Here is a 17,600-nt window from a genome sequence, read left to right on the forward strand (position 1 = left end):
AACAACAACAACAACAACAACCATTAATTAAGCAATGAGGAAAGTTATAATTTTTCTTCCCTTTTAAATTGCGCTATACCTTTCTTAAACAGTCAATAACAAACATAGAAGCGTTTCTTAACAAAGTATTTTCTCTATTTAATATGAGACTCCCTAACATGAGAAAAAAGAACAGAGCATTAACGGATCAATCCTTTCACAATGAGAAAGATGCCTACTGCCTCATCAACATTGCCACAAAGAATTTTAACTGACCTTTCCAGTTTTCTTGTTAAGTTTTAAAAACTGCAATCAGGCAATAATGTATTAGTTATAAATGTTGTTGTTACGTGCTGTTGAATTGGTCCCTACCCATAGTGACCCTGTATAGGGTTTCTAAGGAGTGGCTGGTAAGCTAGAATTGCCGACCTTGCTGTTCAAACCAACTTTGCAGTCCAGGGCATTAACCCACAGTGCCACAACAAAATTCAACAATTTAAGTAAAACAGACTTCACAGAAAACTAATCAGAATGTGCTTAAACCGGAACATAAACCACACTATTTCCAAATGTCCTTATTTTCTGAATTTAGTGGCTCTATTTTACTGAAGTATTTTTCACACCAAAACCATATCAAACCCATGAAGAACATATATACTAAGTAATCTCTCTCCTATGTGCCAGCTACATGGTGTCAAGGCATACAAGGCAGCCTACTGCAAGGCTGGCGGTTCAAACTCAGCGGCTGCTCCTCGGAAACCCTATACAGGGTCGCTATGAGTTGGAACCGATTCGACAGCCCTCAAAAGCAACAGTTCCACATGCTACAGGGACTTTAAGAAATAATGGAGTAAAATAAAGAATGTGCCACAGTCTCACAGCATGAGAAAGAGTTTTGCTTACTGCACAGCCACGGAGCAGCTGGAGCACTGACATCCTCGGCTTTCATAGTAACTGTGAAAACCTAGGCAAGAAAATTCTATGAAGTATCTCTATGACTCTGATAAAAAACAAAACAAAAACGTACTAAAAAATGAAAATGACCCCTTTCTCCACCAAGATGTAGTGAGATGTAGTTCATTTCTGTCTTTAATGTGCTTTGTTTGGAACCTGTGACTTCAAGTCTTTGTCTTTTTGTTTTATAACTACCATTAGTAACTGCTTCTTTTTTTTTTTTTAATAAGTTTTTATTGTGAACTGAGTGATAGTTTACATGGGAGAACATCGGTTTTACACTCATCGTTTCATTGCAATGATTACAATCTTCTGCATGCATCATCATTCAACAGTATTTCTTTCTAGTTCCTCTGTTTTTCTTTTTTGGAATGTACACAAAAACACTTAGGAATATATAATAATTTAAACAACCAAAAGGCACATTCTGCAAGCCTGCCTCCTGGCCACCAGTACATAGCCTTCCTCTTTTCATGAGTCTAGAATCCTCAGCTGCCCTATCTCTCCTTGTCCTCATCTCTCCCTCCATCTCTGGTGTCGCTGCTTCTCTGGATAGGGTCCCACATTCCACTCATGCTGTTCTCTCTTGATGGTCCTAGGTTCCTTGGTTCCTGGACTGTAAGATTAACTACTCTCCCCTTTTTGTTACAAAACTTCTACTTTTAGTTTGATAGTTATAATTAGTCATAATAACAATTATTCACTATTGAATCATAAGAATCTTATTCCCATCTCCTTTCACCAGACCTGTCTAGACAAAATGAAACTATTCAGTGGGGATTTTACCTTCCCCCGCACACTCTGACATTAAAGTCCCTCTTGAAAATTTGTAAGCCAGTCACTTCGTGCCTTTATAACCCCCCCCGACCCCCAATTTTAGGTAGCCAATGTGTCTAAGTTGCCTGTCCCTATCAAGGATTGATACTTGTTGTGAAGACTCCTTCCCTCCCAGTTGGTATTTTGAGCTACTATATCCATAAGTATAGGTCAAGCTCATCAAATTGTAGCAATTTACACTTGTTTCCTTTATCAAATTTTTTTTTATCTTCCTCTAGTCAAGATCTGATCATCAAGCCATCGAGCCTAGGCCGAATGGGTACTATATACAAGTTTGGGTGTTCTTGTGTGTCTCCCCTCACTTCATATCAACTGGATGCTTCACTCTCAGCTCTAACCCTCTGTGGCTTTGTCCTTGTCCATGGGCTCAGGAGTCCCCAGGTCTCACTACACTTCAGACCAACCAGCCCTTCTTCTTCTTTCTCTCATCTCCAGGTCGACAGGAGTCTATGGAATATGGTTGAACTCAGCCCATATTCTTGTTGCTATGTTTCTCCATCTTCCACTCAATAGCATACCAATGTGTTCGCCAGCAAGCTCATGCGTTCCTTTTGAGTTTCAGTCTTGGATCGGGGATTGTCGTGAAGGGACTTGATTGTTTGCCTTGATGGCTTCCTGGCAAACAACTGGCAAACAACTTGCTCATTCTGGTAGTAGTCAATTAGACTGCCATTTTCGTTTTGGATTTTTCCTGCTGGTCTTTCTTTCAGGAAGTATCTTCTGTTTCTCTAGCTGTTTCAGGCAGGTCTGCTTGTCCTTTCAAGTGGGACTGTCCTACCTCAGAAGGTTCTGGATGGGGCTCAGGATTACTCCTAAGGTCCTATACACTACAAAGGTTCTGCAAGAAGCTTATTTCACTAAATAAGTTCTCGAACCCCTTTTAGGTACTGGCAACTATTTCTTGTCTATCAGACATTGCTTTCTACAAAGAGAGAGGATAATTTCCAATGTTTCTTGCTATTGTTTGTTGTTAAGTGCTGTTGAGTTCTAACTCATAGTGACCCTGTATAGGGTTTCTGAGGCTGCAAATCTTTGTGGGAGCAGAAAGCCTCGTCTTTCTCCCATGGAGCAGCTGGTGAACTTGAACTACCAACTTTGTAGTTCAAAGTCCAGTGCTTATCCTAAAGAGCTACCACACTCTCCATTTATCATTGGGATTCCAGTGAAATGTATTGTTGAAAGCAGGCGTTCAGCACTGGCTGCTCTCCAGCAGTGCTCAGGGCAGTGTGGTATCTCTTCTCAGTGTTGAGCACAGTGCTACCGTACCTCGATGTTATATAAAATCCAAAGTACAGATGATGCTAGTAAGTTAACTTTCCCCCTTATTGTCATAAAACTCCCTTATCAATACTGAGAGAAGGGTGCTAGAATTAAGTTCACGTTGAAGAATCTGATGCTTCAAGAATTCTTTCTTTTAATAGACATAATTCCACATTGTTAACTATTTATACATAGCTTAAAAACAAATAACTATAGATTTTTTTAAAGTATTCTCACAAAAGCTTACTGTCTGAACAGAAGGATATATTTTCTGAAAATTTAAATAGTATACTCTCGTGAGAAAACTTTTTAAAAAAGCACTAGCTGATCACCTATATGATTTTCTACTTTAGCAATCAATCGGCAGAGCAGTAAGTATAACGCATCTCCTTACCTCAGGAGCAAACATGGTCTCATAGGTAGGATTGTACTGAACTTCTTTGACAGCAGGGTCAAGGTGAACTCCGGTCTCCAAATCTTCCTAAAAGAAAACCAAAGAAACATGAAGAATACGACAGTGATATGCTATTTTTGAAGCCACATTAAAGTCATACCAATCATTTCAAATGTAAATCTTATTGTGATTAGTCTTCTTTGTATCATATAGCTAATAATTCTAACAAAGATTAATAAAACCAAACCAAATCAAACTAAACCAGCTGTTACAGAGTGGACTCCAGCTCATGGTAACCCGTGTGTTGCCGGGTAGAACTGGGCTCCATACGGGTTTCAAGGCTGTGACTATGCAGAAGCATACTGCCAAACCTTTCTTCCAAGGTACCTCTGGAGGATTCAAACTACCAGCCTTTCAGTAATATATGGACTTTGGAGGTTAAAATGCATGACTTTTTTTACCCTTTTCAAAGTACTGAATACATTTTTAAATTCTAAATTAACTAACATACTCAAAGTCTCCATTGAACAGATTTCAATTTTCGTTTTTCATTTCGACTCAAAGACTTGGTCCTCTGGATCTTAGTTCAGAAGATGCATTTCCTTTTAATCAGCAAATTTTATTAGCGTTGTACCCATACTGCACTTGGTTAAGGACTGCAGAGGAAACAAAAGCACGTGGCAGGGTATCGAGCCTGAATTCTGGCTCACAGCAACTCTGTGTAGTCTCCGAGGTCATAAACCTTTACAGGAGCCGAAACCCTCAACTTTCCACAATGGAGCAGTTGGTGGATTTGAACTGTTGACCTTGTGTTTAGCAGTCCAGTGCTATGTAACCAACCCTGTATCAATGCTTCAATCTTAACAATCTTGTTCCATAGCATCAAACACAAACATCATTTCCTCTGACTCCACATTCATCCCCCAGCTCAATGAACATAAAAATCTCATTTTATCTGCTAGACATAGCCTTAGCCTGGATCTCTCCCCTGAACTCTGAACACCTTTCCCCTAGGATGCCTAACAGACATCTCAAACTATGTCCCAAAGAAAACTGGTCACTTCTTCCTCAATGACTCCTTCCTGTTACTTGAAACTCCACCCTTAAAGATGTTTAGGCCAAAATCCTTGGAGTTATCCGGCCCTTTCTTTCATACTCTTATCTCCAATCCATCAGCAAACCGATCAGCTCTACCTTCTATATCCAGGAGTCAATCATTTCTACTTGTACTTTCATGATCAACTCCATCCAAGTTACCATCTCACACCTGGATGGTTACAATAGCCTTTTACCTGGTCCCCTAGCTGCTGCCTTTACCTACCGTGAAGCTGATGACAGTAATGTTGGAGAATGCCAATAACAAATGAAGGTATGGTAGAGTTAGACTAGTGAATGACTGAAGTCTAGAAGACTGACAAGAAAAAGTAAATCAAGATGCACAGTTATTGTTCCAAAATTTTACCACTCTCAAAACACCTCTAAGGAGCCCTGGTAATACAATGGTTAAGTGTTTGGCTGCTAACTAATAGCTTGATGGTTTGACCCCATCCCATGGCTCTGTGGGAGAAAGGTCTAGCTATCTATCTGCTCCCAGAAAGATTACAGAAAACCCTATGGGACAGTTCTAGTCTGTCACCCTGTGGGATTGCTATGAGAGGAAAATCACCAACACACTTTACCATAACCTTTTCACCACTAGCAGCTTCTCTGCTTCTCAAAGATACAGACTCCATCAGGCATGGCTTCTTTCAACTTTTCTCTGTCTAGTTTCTTTACCACTGCTCTTCTCACCCTTCTCAGGACTCCAATCACATTCTAAATTTTTATCTGATTTAGATAAACACTGATCACCCCTCCTGGCCTCTGGATCCATATATTCCACTGCCTCATGACCATAATTAATTATATGGATGTTCCATAGCATCAAATACAAACATCATTTCCCCTGACTCCACATTCACCACCAATCAAGCAACAAGTCTCTCTTATCCTACCTCTGAAATATTTCTCCAACAACTCTTCTTCCACTCTCCCTTCTGTAGACCCCTACTACCACTGTCCTACCTAAAGGCTGGTCTAATAGGATGTTTCTCTCAGTCAGTATGATCGAGGCGCCTGCCCTTCCACTTTACCCAGAGTAGACCAAGTATTGATTTGTTAAAATATCAAGCACTTGTATGCTTTCTGTGACTTTGGCAATGCTGTGGCAATGCTACATTCCTTTTGTTTCTTATTAATTTCTCCTGTTATATGATAAATGTCATCTTTGTTCCCTTTCCTCCTCCTGACTCAGGAAAACCATTTTTTTCATCCATACTCTTAAAGAATATAATTTCTTGCAGACCTTGTCATACTATATTTTTTTCACATGACTTATTTACATCTTCATTACCTAGTAGAGTATAGGCCACTCACTACACACTCATTAAATATTTGCTAAAGTAAATCTTAAAGGAAAAAGGCAAATCCAAAGAGAAATTAAAAAGAATGAATGCTCAACAAAGGTCATTACATTTGGCAATGAAGTGACAAACACACAAAAAATAAACTTTTGCCAGAGCAAAGTGGTAGCATGGTAGAGGATAGAAAGCCAGTTGAGGGACAAAGATATACTCGAATTTAGAAAAACAGGCAGTAATTATCTTGACGCTTTCAAGATATTTGGGAGCAAGGAACAACAGATATGGGGTGTTAGACTAAAGAGGTTCCCAAGGGTAAAACTAAGCTTTACTTTCTTTTAACTCCCCTTAAGAAAAGACTAAGTCAAAGATCTAGCCAATCACAGGCTGGAGGAGAGAAGCCCCCTAGCCAGTCCAGTGGTGAAAGATGTGGCATTCTGCTTCTGATGCCTTGGAGACCCTGTGAAGCAATTCCACTCTGTGCTATAGGGTCAATCTGAGTAGACATGGACTCAACATCCACAGGTGTTGGATATATGGTTATCTTGGAAGAGGTGGGAAAGGATAAAGTCAGTACATATTTGGGAAATCAGTCTCTGAGAAGAGATTTCTAAGATGAGGTAGAGATGGCAAAGAATGGGTAATGAATGGGTGAGAGGTATTTGGAAAGAGTGAGAGATGATGAGAGTTACAGTTCATCTTTTTTGTGTGTGTGTAGTAGGGAACACAGGCATCTGTGAAATACACTCAGATTCACTTATGCACTCAACAAATAAGAAGGGGTTTCGAAAACTTGTGGGAAAAAATCAGAATAAAAGTTACTGGACTTGCCCCCCACGAGCTTTTTGAAGCCCTCTCTCTGGTAGTGGCTGAATGCCTACTACATGCAAAGCACTCTTCTAGGCCTAGAGCTTATATTCTAGTAGGAGAGACAAGACGCAGACCCACGTATATAAGTAAATGATAAAGACTGCTAGAAAGGATTGCCTGTGGTGTCAATTCCAATTCTTGGTGACATCATGTATGTCAAAATAGAACTGTGCTCTATAAAGGTTTCAATGGCTGATTTTTCTGTAGATTGCGAGACCTTTCCCCTGTGGTGCCTCTCTAGGCAGACTTGAACTGTCAATCTTTTGGTTAGCGGCCAATCAAGAATACAACCATGTGTTATGAAAAATGGTATTTAATAATGCTAATGTTCAGCACCTGGAGTCCTGGTGAGGTGCTGTAGCATAATGACTGGACTGGTAACCACAAAGTTGGCAGTTCAAACCCACCAGCCACTCCTCAGAAACCGTATACTGGAACAGACTTGATGGTACTTAATTATCCCAATGTTCAGCACCAGCATAGACAAGTTATCTCATATAATCTTTGTGATATTTCTGTGAGGTGTTAGAAAGTTTAAATTTCTTTCTAGGTTACTAGTAGAATCAATGAGAAGGGGAAGAGTGTAAAATGACAGCAACAAACAATGGTAACAGGACCCAACTAACAGCAAACAATCAAAAATCATTGGCAGAGTAACTAGGTGCATGAGCCAGCGTTCTTGCAAGCAACAAGAAATCCTCATACACAGATTAAGCAGAATGAGTATTAAATCCTTGGTTTCTCATAGAACTGCCAGAAGGCTGAAGAATCAGGTTGGAAAATGAGAAGATAAAGGATGAGTCACAACTCAAAATCAACAGTATCACAGATCCAATCAGTCAGAACAGGCACTGCGGGCTAACGTGCCGGAATGCTAGGTCGGTTTGAACCATACGGTCGGCATTTCAAGCTCACTAGCCGCTCCTCGGAAACCCTATAAAGAGTTGCTATGTGTCAGAACCGACTCGACGGCACTTAACAGCAGCAACAAACAATTGCCATTGAATGCCGCTCTTGGAATTACTGGCCCAAGAATAGACCTGCTTTCCAAATGCTGGCCACCTTTGCTTCCATGGCCACTGTTACTTAGGAATATTCTTTTTCTTACTTCTTTGTGCATTAATTTCAGAACAGAAAGCTTGGGTGGGTACATCTGTTTAGTGAAGTCCAAGTTATCTTCCTGAGCCTTAGCTTCTGGGAGCTGGAAGAACGGGGATCTGGGTTTATCAGCAAATAAAGACAGGGTGCAGGGAGAGGTATTCACCACATTCAAACTCTTAAGGACATTCAAATGCTATACTGCTCCCGAAAATGACATATATCTATCATCTTAGAATACATGCTAGAGTCTTTTACTTTTGATAGATATTATCTCATAGGGCCCAGCAGTAAAATTCAGTACCACAAAGTCTGCTGCTGTAGGCTCAGCACTGGAGTGCAAATCACAAGGTCTGCAGTTCAAACCCACCAGCTGCTCCCTGGAATGACACTTAGCAACAACACAAGTAAAACTCAATGCCATAAAGGTAAAAGGTTGCAGATCACCTAGGGTCTCCTCACTTGCCAACTATATAAAAAAGGAATTAAATGCTTTTTTCTTTCTTAATAATCAGCTCCTAATGGTGGTGAGATGGACTGATACAATGACTGCAACAATGGGCACAAACCTAACAACTGGGAGGGAGGTGAAGGACCTGGAAGTGACTCAGTCTATTGTACAGAGGGTCATGATGAGCTGGAATTGAATCCATGGCACCTAACCATAACAGTGATGGCACAGCAGGTTAAGCCTTAGTCTACTAACCTATAGGTTGGCAGTTCGGACCCACCAGCTGCTCCCCAAGAAAAAGAGGCTTCCATGAAGATTCATTGGCTTGGAAACTAACGGCGCAATTCTACATTGTCCTACAAGGTCACTGTAAGTTGGGGTTGACTTGACAGCATTGGGTTTGGTGATTTGGTCTTAATGATGAAAAACTTAAAATAAATGCTTAAAATGACCAGAAGATTAAGTCACATTCATACCTCTCTAATGACTTTTATATCATCTCTACAACCAGTTTAAAATATACTAAATTTGAATTATATCATACAGGACACTATTAGACATCAAGTTTTCAAAACAAAGTATATAAGTTTTCAAAACAACGTACAGAAGTGCCAGTGACAATTCATAAAAAAACAAAAATAGATTCCAGTCTCTGCTCCTGCTAAAATTACAGGCAAACAAATTGAACAAACCTCCAGAAAATGACACTTGTTAATTTTACATGTAATTAGAAAAACCTGGACAATACCACAACTTTGTTTTAATACCCACGGGGAGTTGGAATATCAATTAGGCATGCAATCAGAATTACCACAGAATTATAAGGAATTTCTATTCCATTTTAATTATCCATAAAAATTAAAATGTAGTAGAGTAAACTTAAGGAACATTCCTTTTTTTATTCCTTGTGTTGATTCTAAGTAAGTTGAGATAAATTTCTGAATCCTTTTCAAATTTCACAAATGTATAAATAAGAAGACATGTGAAAACACACTGTAGACTGTAGACCGGATCACAAACATTAATCATTATTATAAATGACTTATCAATTTATAAGATGCCCTGGTGGCACAGTGACTAAAGCACTAGGTGCTAACAAATGGTGGTCTGTTGCAGTCTGTCCCTTGACTGATGCTGCTGAGCTTTTCCCACCATGTCTTCCTGCAGAAAGGAACCATGGTAGTGCAGTGGGTTATGAATTGGGCTGCTAACTACCAGGTCAGCAGTTGAAATCTACCAGTCACTTCCTGGGGGAAAGATAAGGCTTCTTTCTACTACCTTTAAGATTTAGCGCCTTGGAAACCCTATACAGGCTCACTATGTATGGGAACTGACTTGACGGCACACAACCACCACCAACCCTCAACATGTTGTTGTTTTTATTAAGTACCATGGAGTCGGTTTCAACGCAGAGTGACCCTGTATAGGGTTTCCAAGGAGTGGCTGCTGGGTTTGAACCACTGACCTTGTAGTCAGCAGTCTAGTGCTTATCCTATAGTGCCACACCAGGACTCTCATATAGGATATTCTAAAGAATGTGGTTCAAACCCACAGGGTCGCTATGAGTCGGAACCAACTCCACGGCACTTAACAACAACAGTAGCATTTCCACGGTTATAAATCTTTACCATACTAGAAAGTCTCATCTTCCTCTCACAGAGTGACGATGGAGTCAAACTACTAACCATGCAATTAGTAGCACCCCTCGTAACCCACTGCACTACTAGGACTCCTTGCTATGAGATGTACTATAATCAAACAGAAAGCGATCTCTTATGCATGAGAGGTAAGACTCAACTACTGTGAGGTTAAAAGGAATGGGAGGTAACAGAAAGCAGATAAACAGATAAACCACAGGACAGCTAAATTTGAGATGCTGGAGAGGAGGTGAGTAAAATAAAGCATGGTATGCTTCTTGCTCTTTTCAGTAGGAGGCGAAAGTATTAATTCACACATGCTTTTCTAGAGGTAACCACTTAAAAAACAGAAACTGAGTGGGTAACGTCTAAATGAGTAGAGAGAAAAAAAAGAAATGATAAAAAACTTACCTAACCCCAAAGAACAGATACGTGGCACACTGTCTGCCTTTATACATTTGTGACTATACATTAAAAACGAATTGTTATTGCTGCATTTTACAAGTTTTGAAGATGTCTAACTCAAATTAAACTCATTGCCTTCAAGTCGATGCCTGCTCATCGTGACCTTGTATAGGGTTTCCGAGGTTATAAGTCTTTACAATAGAAAGTCTTACCTTTCTCCAATTGAAGATGTTTACGTGCGTTTTATTTGCTATGCAGAGGCATTTGATTGTGTGGATCATGTAAATTATGGATAACATTGGAAAGAATGGGAATTGCACAACACTGTACGCAGAATCCGTACAAGAGACAGCTGTTTGAAGAGAACAAGGGGACACTGTGTAGCTTAAAATCAGGAGAGATGAGTGTCAGGGTTGCATACTTTCACCATGCTTTCTCAATCTATATGCTAAGCAACTAATCTAAGAAGCTAGACTTACAAAAAGACAACCCAATAGTCACTTTCAGAAGGAAAACACAAAACTGACAGCATTGCAGTGAAGTGAATTATTCCACGTCTCTTCTTGTCATGTTGCTGTTGTTGTTTTTGAATCACTTCTGACTCACAGCGACCCTTTACAGGGTGTCCCACAGTGGCTGGTGGGTTTGAACTGCCAACCTTGTGGGTTACCAGTCCAGAGCTTATGCTACAACGCCACACCAGGACTCATACACTTTGTAAATTCCCATCATAGGGCTTCTCCCTGATGGGTCTGAGTAAGGTGGGAGAAGTTGTCTGCTGTAAATACAATGTAATTATTTGATTCTACATGGACATACTGGCCTGCTTCACATCTGCTCCCTTGTTCATTTTCCTATCATTACATCCCTATCATGACATTAAAATGCTTTGGTGGGTGTGCGGATTGGTTCACAAACCAGCAATGACTCTTATTCTCTCACTAGGGAACCCGGAGCCCTGGAGGGTTACTATTAAAGAGAAAAGAAAACTGGAAAGAGTTTCAGAAGGAATGGGTTCTAGCCTCAGCTCTGTTTCAATGAACCTTGGGCAACTTAACACAACCTTTTCTTCTGAATTTTCTTATTTACAACACCAAGTGGCTGAACTTAGTGAGCTCTAGAGCCCCTCCTAAGTTACAATTCGAAGCTGAATGCACATGCTTTCAAGGATCTTCTCTTTCACTTGTTTTTTCATTCATTCTTCCACCAAACAAATCTCCCTTATCTCTGTGAACCTGGAGACAAGAAAACGAATATACTCAACAATCTCTAGTCTCCAGCTTCTTAGAGTCCAGGAGAAGAAAAGGGTTAACAAATCACAGCAATATGGCAAGTGTTACAACAGAAGTGTGAAAAAGGGACTCTGGCAGGCAGAGGTGGAAACTCATCCACTGAGACTCTAAGGACATTAGTGTTTGATTAGGGTGAAGAAGGGGAGACATAAGGCAATGGATTTTCAGGCAAAGATTAGCATGGGCAAATCTTGAGTAAAAAATTGGAAAAGAGGGCTCTGTAAACATATCAGCATGAGGAAGCGCAGGCCTTATGTGAGACAAGAGAAACTTGATTTTACCCAGTAGGAGAAACATGTTTTCTTATATCACATGAGGCCTGAAGTTGGGAAGCAATGAGACATGCTGCACTGGGATTGAGGACGATCACTCTTAGGTACACTGCGGAGCAAAGAAAGGGGCATGGAAGTGGGGGACAAGGTGGAGTACAAAGGCCAGTTAGTTCATTGTAATTGATCTAAAGAAAAATTATGAAAATCTACACTAAAGAGTGACATCAGAAAAAAGATTTGATAAGTATTAGTGAGGTATGCTAACCAAGGTGATGGTCTGAACCTGGCAATTTGCATCTGTAAAGATTGTTGTTGTGAAGTGCCAAGGAGTCCATTCTGACCCATAGCGACCTTGTACAGGGTTTCCAAGGAGCAGATGGTGAGCCTGAACCACCGACCTTGCAGTTCAAACGACTTTGCAGTCTGACGCATTAGCCCACACTGCAACACCAGGTCTCCAAACCCAGAGAGGGGAGTTCTGCTCTGCTACATGGGTTTACTATAAGTTGGAATCTACTTGACAATATATAAAAACTACAAATGAGTTATAATGGCCAAGACCCACAATTCAAATATAGGGCTGAGAGAAAGAGAGAGTTTAAAGAACTCTGGGGAGAAGAGAGGAGGATATAAAGAGGTGAAAATAGAAAAGGATTGATTTGAAGGAAATAATGAAGTAGAAATAGTAAGAACCAACTGAAGGATGAGCTTCAGGGGTGATGATGAAGGAAAAGAAAAAGGGTTTCTGAGGAGTGGCTGGTGGGTTTGAACTGCTAACCTTGCAGTAAGCAGTCCAGTGTTTATCCTACAGCGTCACACCAGGAACTTCATATTAGAATTTGGAACACTTTAAATCCAATGGAATTTTTGCACATCGCCTCTCCTTCTTACATCTTGATTACCCGCATCTACTAGGTCTATACTGTGGACTAATGTGGTGGACTGCAAAGCCGTTTGAACTGCAAGGTTGGTGGTTCAAACTCACCAGTCGCTCCTCGGAAACCCTATACAGGGTCACTATGAGTTGGAATCAACTCCATGGCACTTAACAACAACAACAACTAGGCCTACTCAGGAGTCCTGGTGTGGTGCTGTGGGTTAATGCGCTGGACTGCAAGGTTGGTTTGAACCGAAAGGTAGGCAGTTCAAGCTCACCAGCCACTCCTTGGAAACCTCATACAAGGTTGCTAGGAGTAGGAACCAACTCTGACACTTAACATTCCACAGGAGAAAGATGAGGCTTTCCGCTCTTGTAAAGATTGTTAAGTGCCATTGAGTCGGTTGCGACCCATAGCCACCCTGAACAGGGTTTCCGAGGCTGTAAATCTTTACGGGAGCAGAAAGCCTCATCTTTTTCCCGTGGAGCAGCTGGTAGTTTCCAACTGCTGACCTTGCGGTTCGCAGACCGAGTCGTAACCACTACACTACCAGCGACTAACCATAAACTGGTAAAGATTACAACCTAGAAAACCCTATGCAGGATCCCTATGCGTTGGGACCGACTCCATGGCACACCATCACCACCACTAGGTCTACGGGGCTCCTGGTGTGGCGCCGTAGGATCAGCACCGGGCAGAAAACCACAAAGTTAGCAGTTCAAACCTACCTGCTGCTCCTCGGAAACCCTATACAGGGTCGCTAATTGAGTAGGAACTGACTTGACAGCACTTAACAATACCAACTAGACTTACTAGTACTGCACCACCAGCTGGTGGACGTTTTTCCAGATAGGTCTCTCTTCAGTTCTTCAAACACACTAAGTTCTTTGCTATTTCCTTTGCCTGGAAACTCTTGCCATCCATGGTACATAGTTGGCTTCTTTCCATTTTCACTTTCAACCTTTTCAGCGGCCTTCACAGACCAACCTATCTGTCATACTCACACCTTATTTTCTACCATGGTACTGTATTGTTTCACTTCTATAACCACTGTATTTGCTCACTTTTTATTGTCTGTCTCCCCCACTATAATGTATGCATCATGATGGCAAGGGGGAAAAAGCTTGGTTTGTATCATTTCACTTAATCTTCAAAACAGCACTGTGACATAAAAAGATTGTTTTTAAATGATCTATACAGATGAGGAAATTGAGAAGTTCACGTATATAACTTGCTCAAATTCACGCAAGTGGTGGAGGCGGGAAAAGAATCCAGTTCTGACTTCAAGAACCTAACAAAGCCAGGCCGCTGCTCATTTCAAGTGCAGGCACACATTCTAGTTTGGGCAGTTCTGGTTTAGCTTTATTTACGTTGAGATTGCCCCCAATCCACAAATCCACATTTCACCGTCCCCACCCCTTTCCAATTGTTTCCTTAGGGAATATGAGAGTGGGGAGCAGTGGAGGGTCGTCCTAAACTTCCAGTTCTCTGCTTTACGGGAGGAAGATGCATGTAGGAAGGAGACGAGAGCCAAGCGTTAGCAACTTCTCTGTTAGTATTAAAGAAGCAGTTAATCAGGTCTAACAAGCCTTCGTGGCTGTGGTGGGTTTTGGAGGACAAGCACACAATTCCCACATCGCAGCGCTTACTTACCTTAACCGCCACCTCCGGAGCCGAGTCCACCGCCACTGCCAGAGAAGGTTTGGCCGAAGGTGATTTAGTCAAGTGCATGAGGGAATCGGCGGCCGGCAGCGAACACCGGCCGCCCTCACTGTCGGAGTCTGACTCGGACCCTGAACCCGAACCATAGGAAGCAGCCAAAGCTGCAATTGCAGCCGACATGACAGCAACTTATCCTCCGCGGAGACCAGGCCCCGGCGGAAGTGACTTCTAGGTCCCGACAGGTTACAGTAAACACAGTAGTTATCTTGTTTTGGTAAGAAAAAATTTAAAACAATTTAAATCAATGAACTACTTATTAATATAACACAGAAAAATATGATATTTTATAACTATTTCTGTAGCGAAATAGAGACTATTAAACAGAGTATAGCTTTCAGGACCTATTTGACTAAATCAAGACTACGAGTTCCGAAATACCTTGAGGCCGCACGGTCCTATCTCCCGGCGTGCATCGCGGAGGGACGAGGGAGAAGGTACTATGGGAAATGTAGTTTGGAGGGAAGGGGCGGGGTGGGGCGGGCCTGCCTCTCATTGACCCCGCCCCTAGATATATGGTTCATTCAATTGGCTATCATCTTCCCTCATTCCCTAGCCAGGCACTGTTCTCTCCGTCCCCCTCCCCCAAACTGAGGATTGGGCAATACCATACAGCCTCAGGAAAGAGGGGAATAGCAGTCATTAGCCCCCCGACTGATAGGTGAGTCGGGGGAGGCTGAGTTTCCCACCATGACTACACCTGGGCACTGGAGACTGAAGACGAACGTGAGAATATAAGTTCCAAGATCTTTACCGGGAGAACAGTTCCTGGTGGAATGGATGGGAGGATAGGTGGAGAAGTCCAGTGGTAATTCCCCCTGCTTCTGGCGCGGGTCCCCTCGCCCGGTTGTGAAGCGTCGCGCGCGGGGAGGGGGCGGGTGGGGGGCGGCGGCGACGGCTCGCGGTGGTGTTGTTCGCTAGCGCGTCGAGCACACGGCGAGTCCGGCGACCGGCGGGCGTCGCAGGCGCCGATCCCAGCGCCTCGTAGCCTTGGCCACTGCCTGGAGCGAGTTCCACCCCAGAGCCCGGCGTTCCCAGAGGGCTCTAGGTGGAGTCCAGGGAGCTGAGGGGGACCGGCGGCCACCGTCGAAGCATGAAGTGGTAAGCAAGAGCCCCCCTAAGCTTTCAGGCGAGCGTGAGTCTCTCAGGAATTGCCTTTTTATTTTGAGGATGTGGGGATGCTAGGAGAGGAACTCCTCCTCACCGGCCGGAACTGAGAGAGGTGTGTGTGCATCTCCAGCCCGGCAGAGGTGAAGGGGGTGGTCCCCACCCCCATTCGTGGGTTTCCCGGGCTCCCGCCGCCCACCCTTCAGCCCCGACTCTCGGTTGCCGGGGCCGCCCGGGGGCTGCTCGCGGCGGAGACTGCGGGGCTCACCTGGGTCCATCGCCGGAGCTCCCCGGCCCACCGGCAGCCACGCCATGCCGCCTCGTTCCAGGGAAGGCTGCAGCCCTTGCTCGCCCTACGTGCCCTGGGCTTGGAGAGCCAGCCTGTGCGTTTGTGTGTTTGCGCCGCGCGTCTGTGCCTAAAGACATAACGGGAATGCCAGTGTGGGCAACGCTGTATTCGTTTCTAGAGGAGGCGAAGCGGGGCCGACGCCTCGGATGCCTGTTTATGTGGGTGCTTCTGGTAGACTTAGGGAGCTGCTGGCTCTGTTCAGCTGTCGGCAGGACTCGCCCATTGTGCCACCCAGATAATTATTCAACTCTGCAGCATCCATTGCACCTTTCCCGTTTTCCTTTTCCCCTTGCTATAGCATGCCCCCTAGCTTCGGTACTCTGACGCCTGCTCGGGCAGTTGCGGATGCCGAGCTGAAATCATGATGAAAAGACAGTACATCTAACCTGCACACTCACGACCTGCCCTATAACCGATTCGTGCCCTAATCCCTGAGTCAGCCCTTCAGTCAAATCCCGTCCTTTCCTATACAAGAGGTGTAGTGGATTCTACTTTAATTTTTGCTTTGGTGTTCGATTGACGTGCTAGTTAAGTCTTACTTCTGCTCAGCAATTGCTTTGTTGGTTATTCAATACGTCTTATTTAATAGACTTTAATTTGCATGTTAGGTAACTTCCATTTTCTCATTGTTGACAGCACTTGTGTTGATCATAATTACAAGTGTAGTCTACTCGAAGAGACAGTTTTACCGTATGCTCAAAGTTTCTTTTAGGAAAAAGTACTTCTATTTATGCCTCTCTCTCTCTCTCTTTTTTTTTTGGTAAAATTTCTCTAATTTTGGTTAAGAAAAGTTTGGCATTTATTTTCCAGTAGCAGAATATTTGAATGCTAGTAGTCTTCAGTTGAATGGAGAGAATTTCATATTTAAGATGGGGCTTTCACTGCCATGTTGAGCCATTCCCTAATTTACTTTAATTTTATTTTTTTATTCAGTTCATTCCTTGCAACATTATGTATTTAATTACTTGTTACAGAATTTCCCCTCGTTTTTCTAATTCTGTCAACAAGGATGGATAGTCTCCCTTTTTTGCATGACTACCTGAAAGATGAAATATTTTTTGAAGCTGTAAGAAACTGTTGGTTACTTGATAGTTGTTTTTAAAAATACTTATAGATTATTTGAAGTCATTCTCTGCTTTCTTTATGTTTTTGAATACCTCCTTCCCAGCTTTCATTGTTTAAGCTTGTTACATTAACCCTTAGCACTTTGGATAACATGGGCTGGTACCTAGGTATTGCAGAGGCAGTAATTGTTTTATGGCAGTTGGGAGTGGCACACTTAGAACTTGGTGTGGGGTAAGGTGCGTTGTTACAAAATGACCTTGCAATTTACAAAATGGGCACCTTGATGCCTTGGTTTCCTTATATCTAAATGTGAATAATGATACTAAATTATATGACTAGATAGTATAAATAAATTCAGTAAAGATGTTTTCATAATGCATTTAAAGAATATTGGAAGATTTTAGTTGATGAATAATGAAAATAATTAAGTGTAAAGTATAATGAAAAGATGTCACTGTAGTTTTTCTTGGTACATTGGTATACCTCATTTACATTAAATTTTTGCTTTGGAGAAAAATGGTTCTAATGTGAGGGATGTATCTCATCCATCATGAGAATTTTAATATTTGTAGATAACGCTGATCTATGTGTAAATATTTAATGTTATGTGTCATCTAGTTGGTTCTGACTCATA

At 42.3% G+C, this 17,600-nt stretch overlaps 1 protein-coding gene across 1 annotated transcript in view; it reads right to left on the reverse strand.

The window, feature by feature from the left end:
- CDC40 (cell division cycle 40) overlaps positions 1-14,592 on the reverse strand; it is a 59,418-nt gene extending 44,826 nt beyond the window's left edge. Inside the window, exons 1-2 of the mRNA XM_006839934.1 lie at positions 14,380-14,592; positions 3,425-3,511 (exon numbers count right to left, since the gene is read on the reverse strand). Of these exons, the coding sequence (XP_006839997.1) occupies positions 3,425-3,511; positions 14,380-14,568 (276 nt within the window). The 5' untranslated portion in view covers positions 14,569-14,592. The remainder of the gene's footprint in view (positions 1-3,424; positions 3,512-14,379) is intronic.
- Positions 14,593-17,600: the final 3,008 nt, after the last annotated feature.

This window comes from Chrysochloris asiatica, unplaced genomic scaffold (assembly GCF_000296735.1).
Source record: "Chrysochloris asiatica unplaced genomic scaffold, ChrAsi1.0 scaffold00027, whole genome shotgun sequence".
Taxonomy (NCBI): domain Eukaryota; kingdom Metazoa; phylum Chordata; class Mammalia; order Afrosoricida; family Chrysochloridae; genus Chrysochloris; species Chrysochloris asiatica.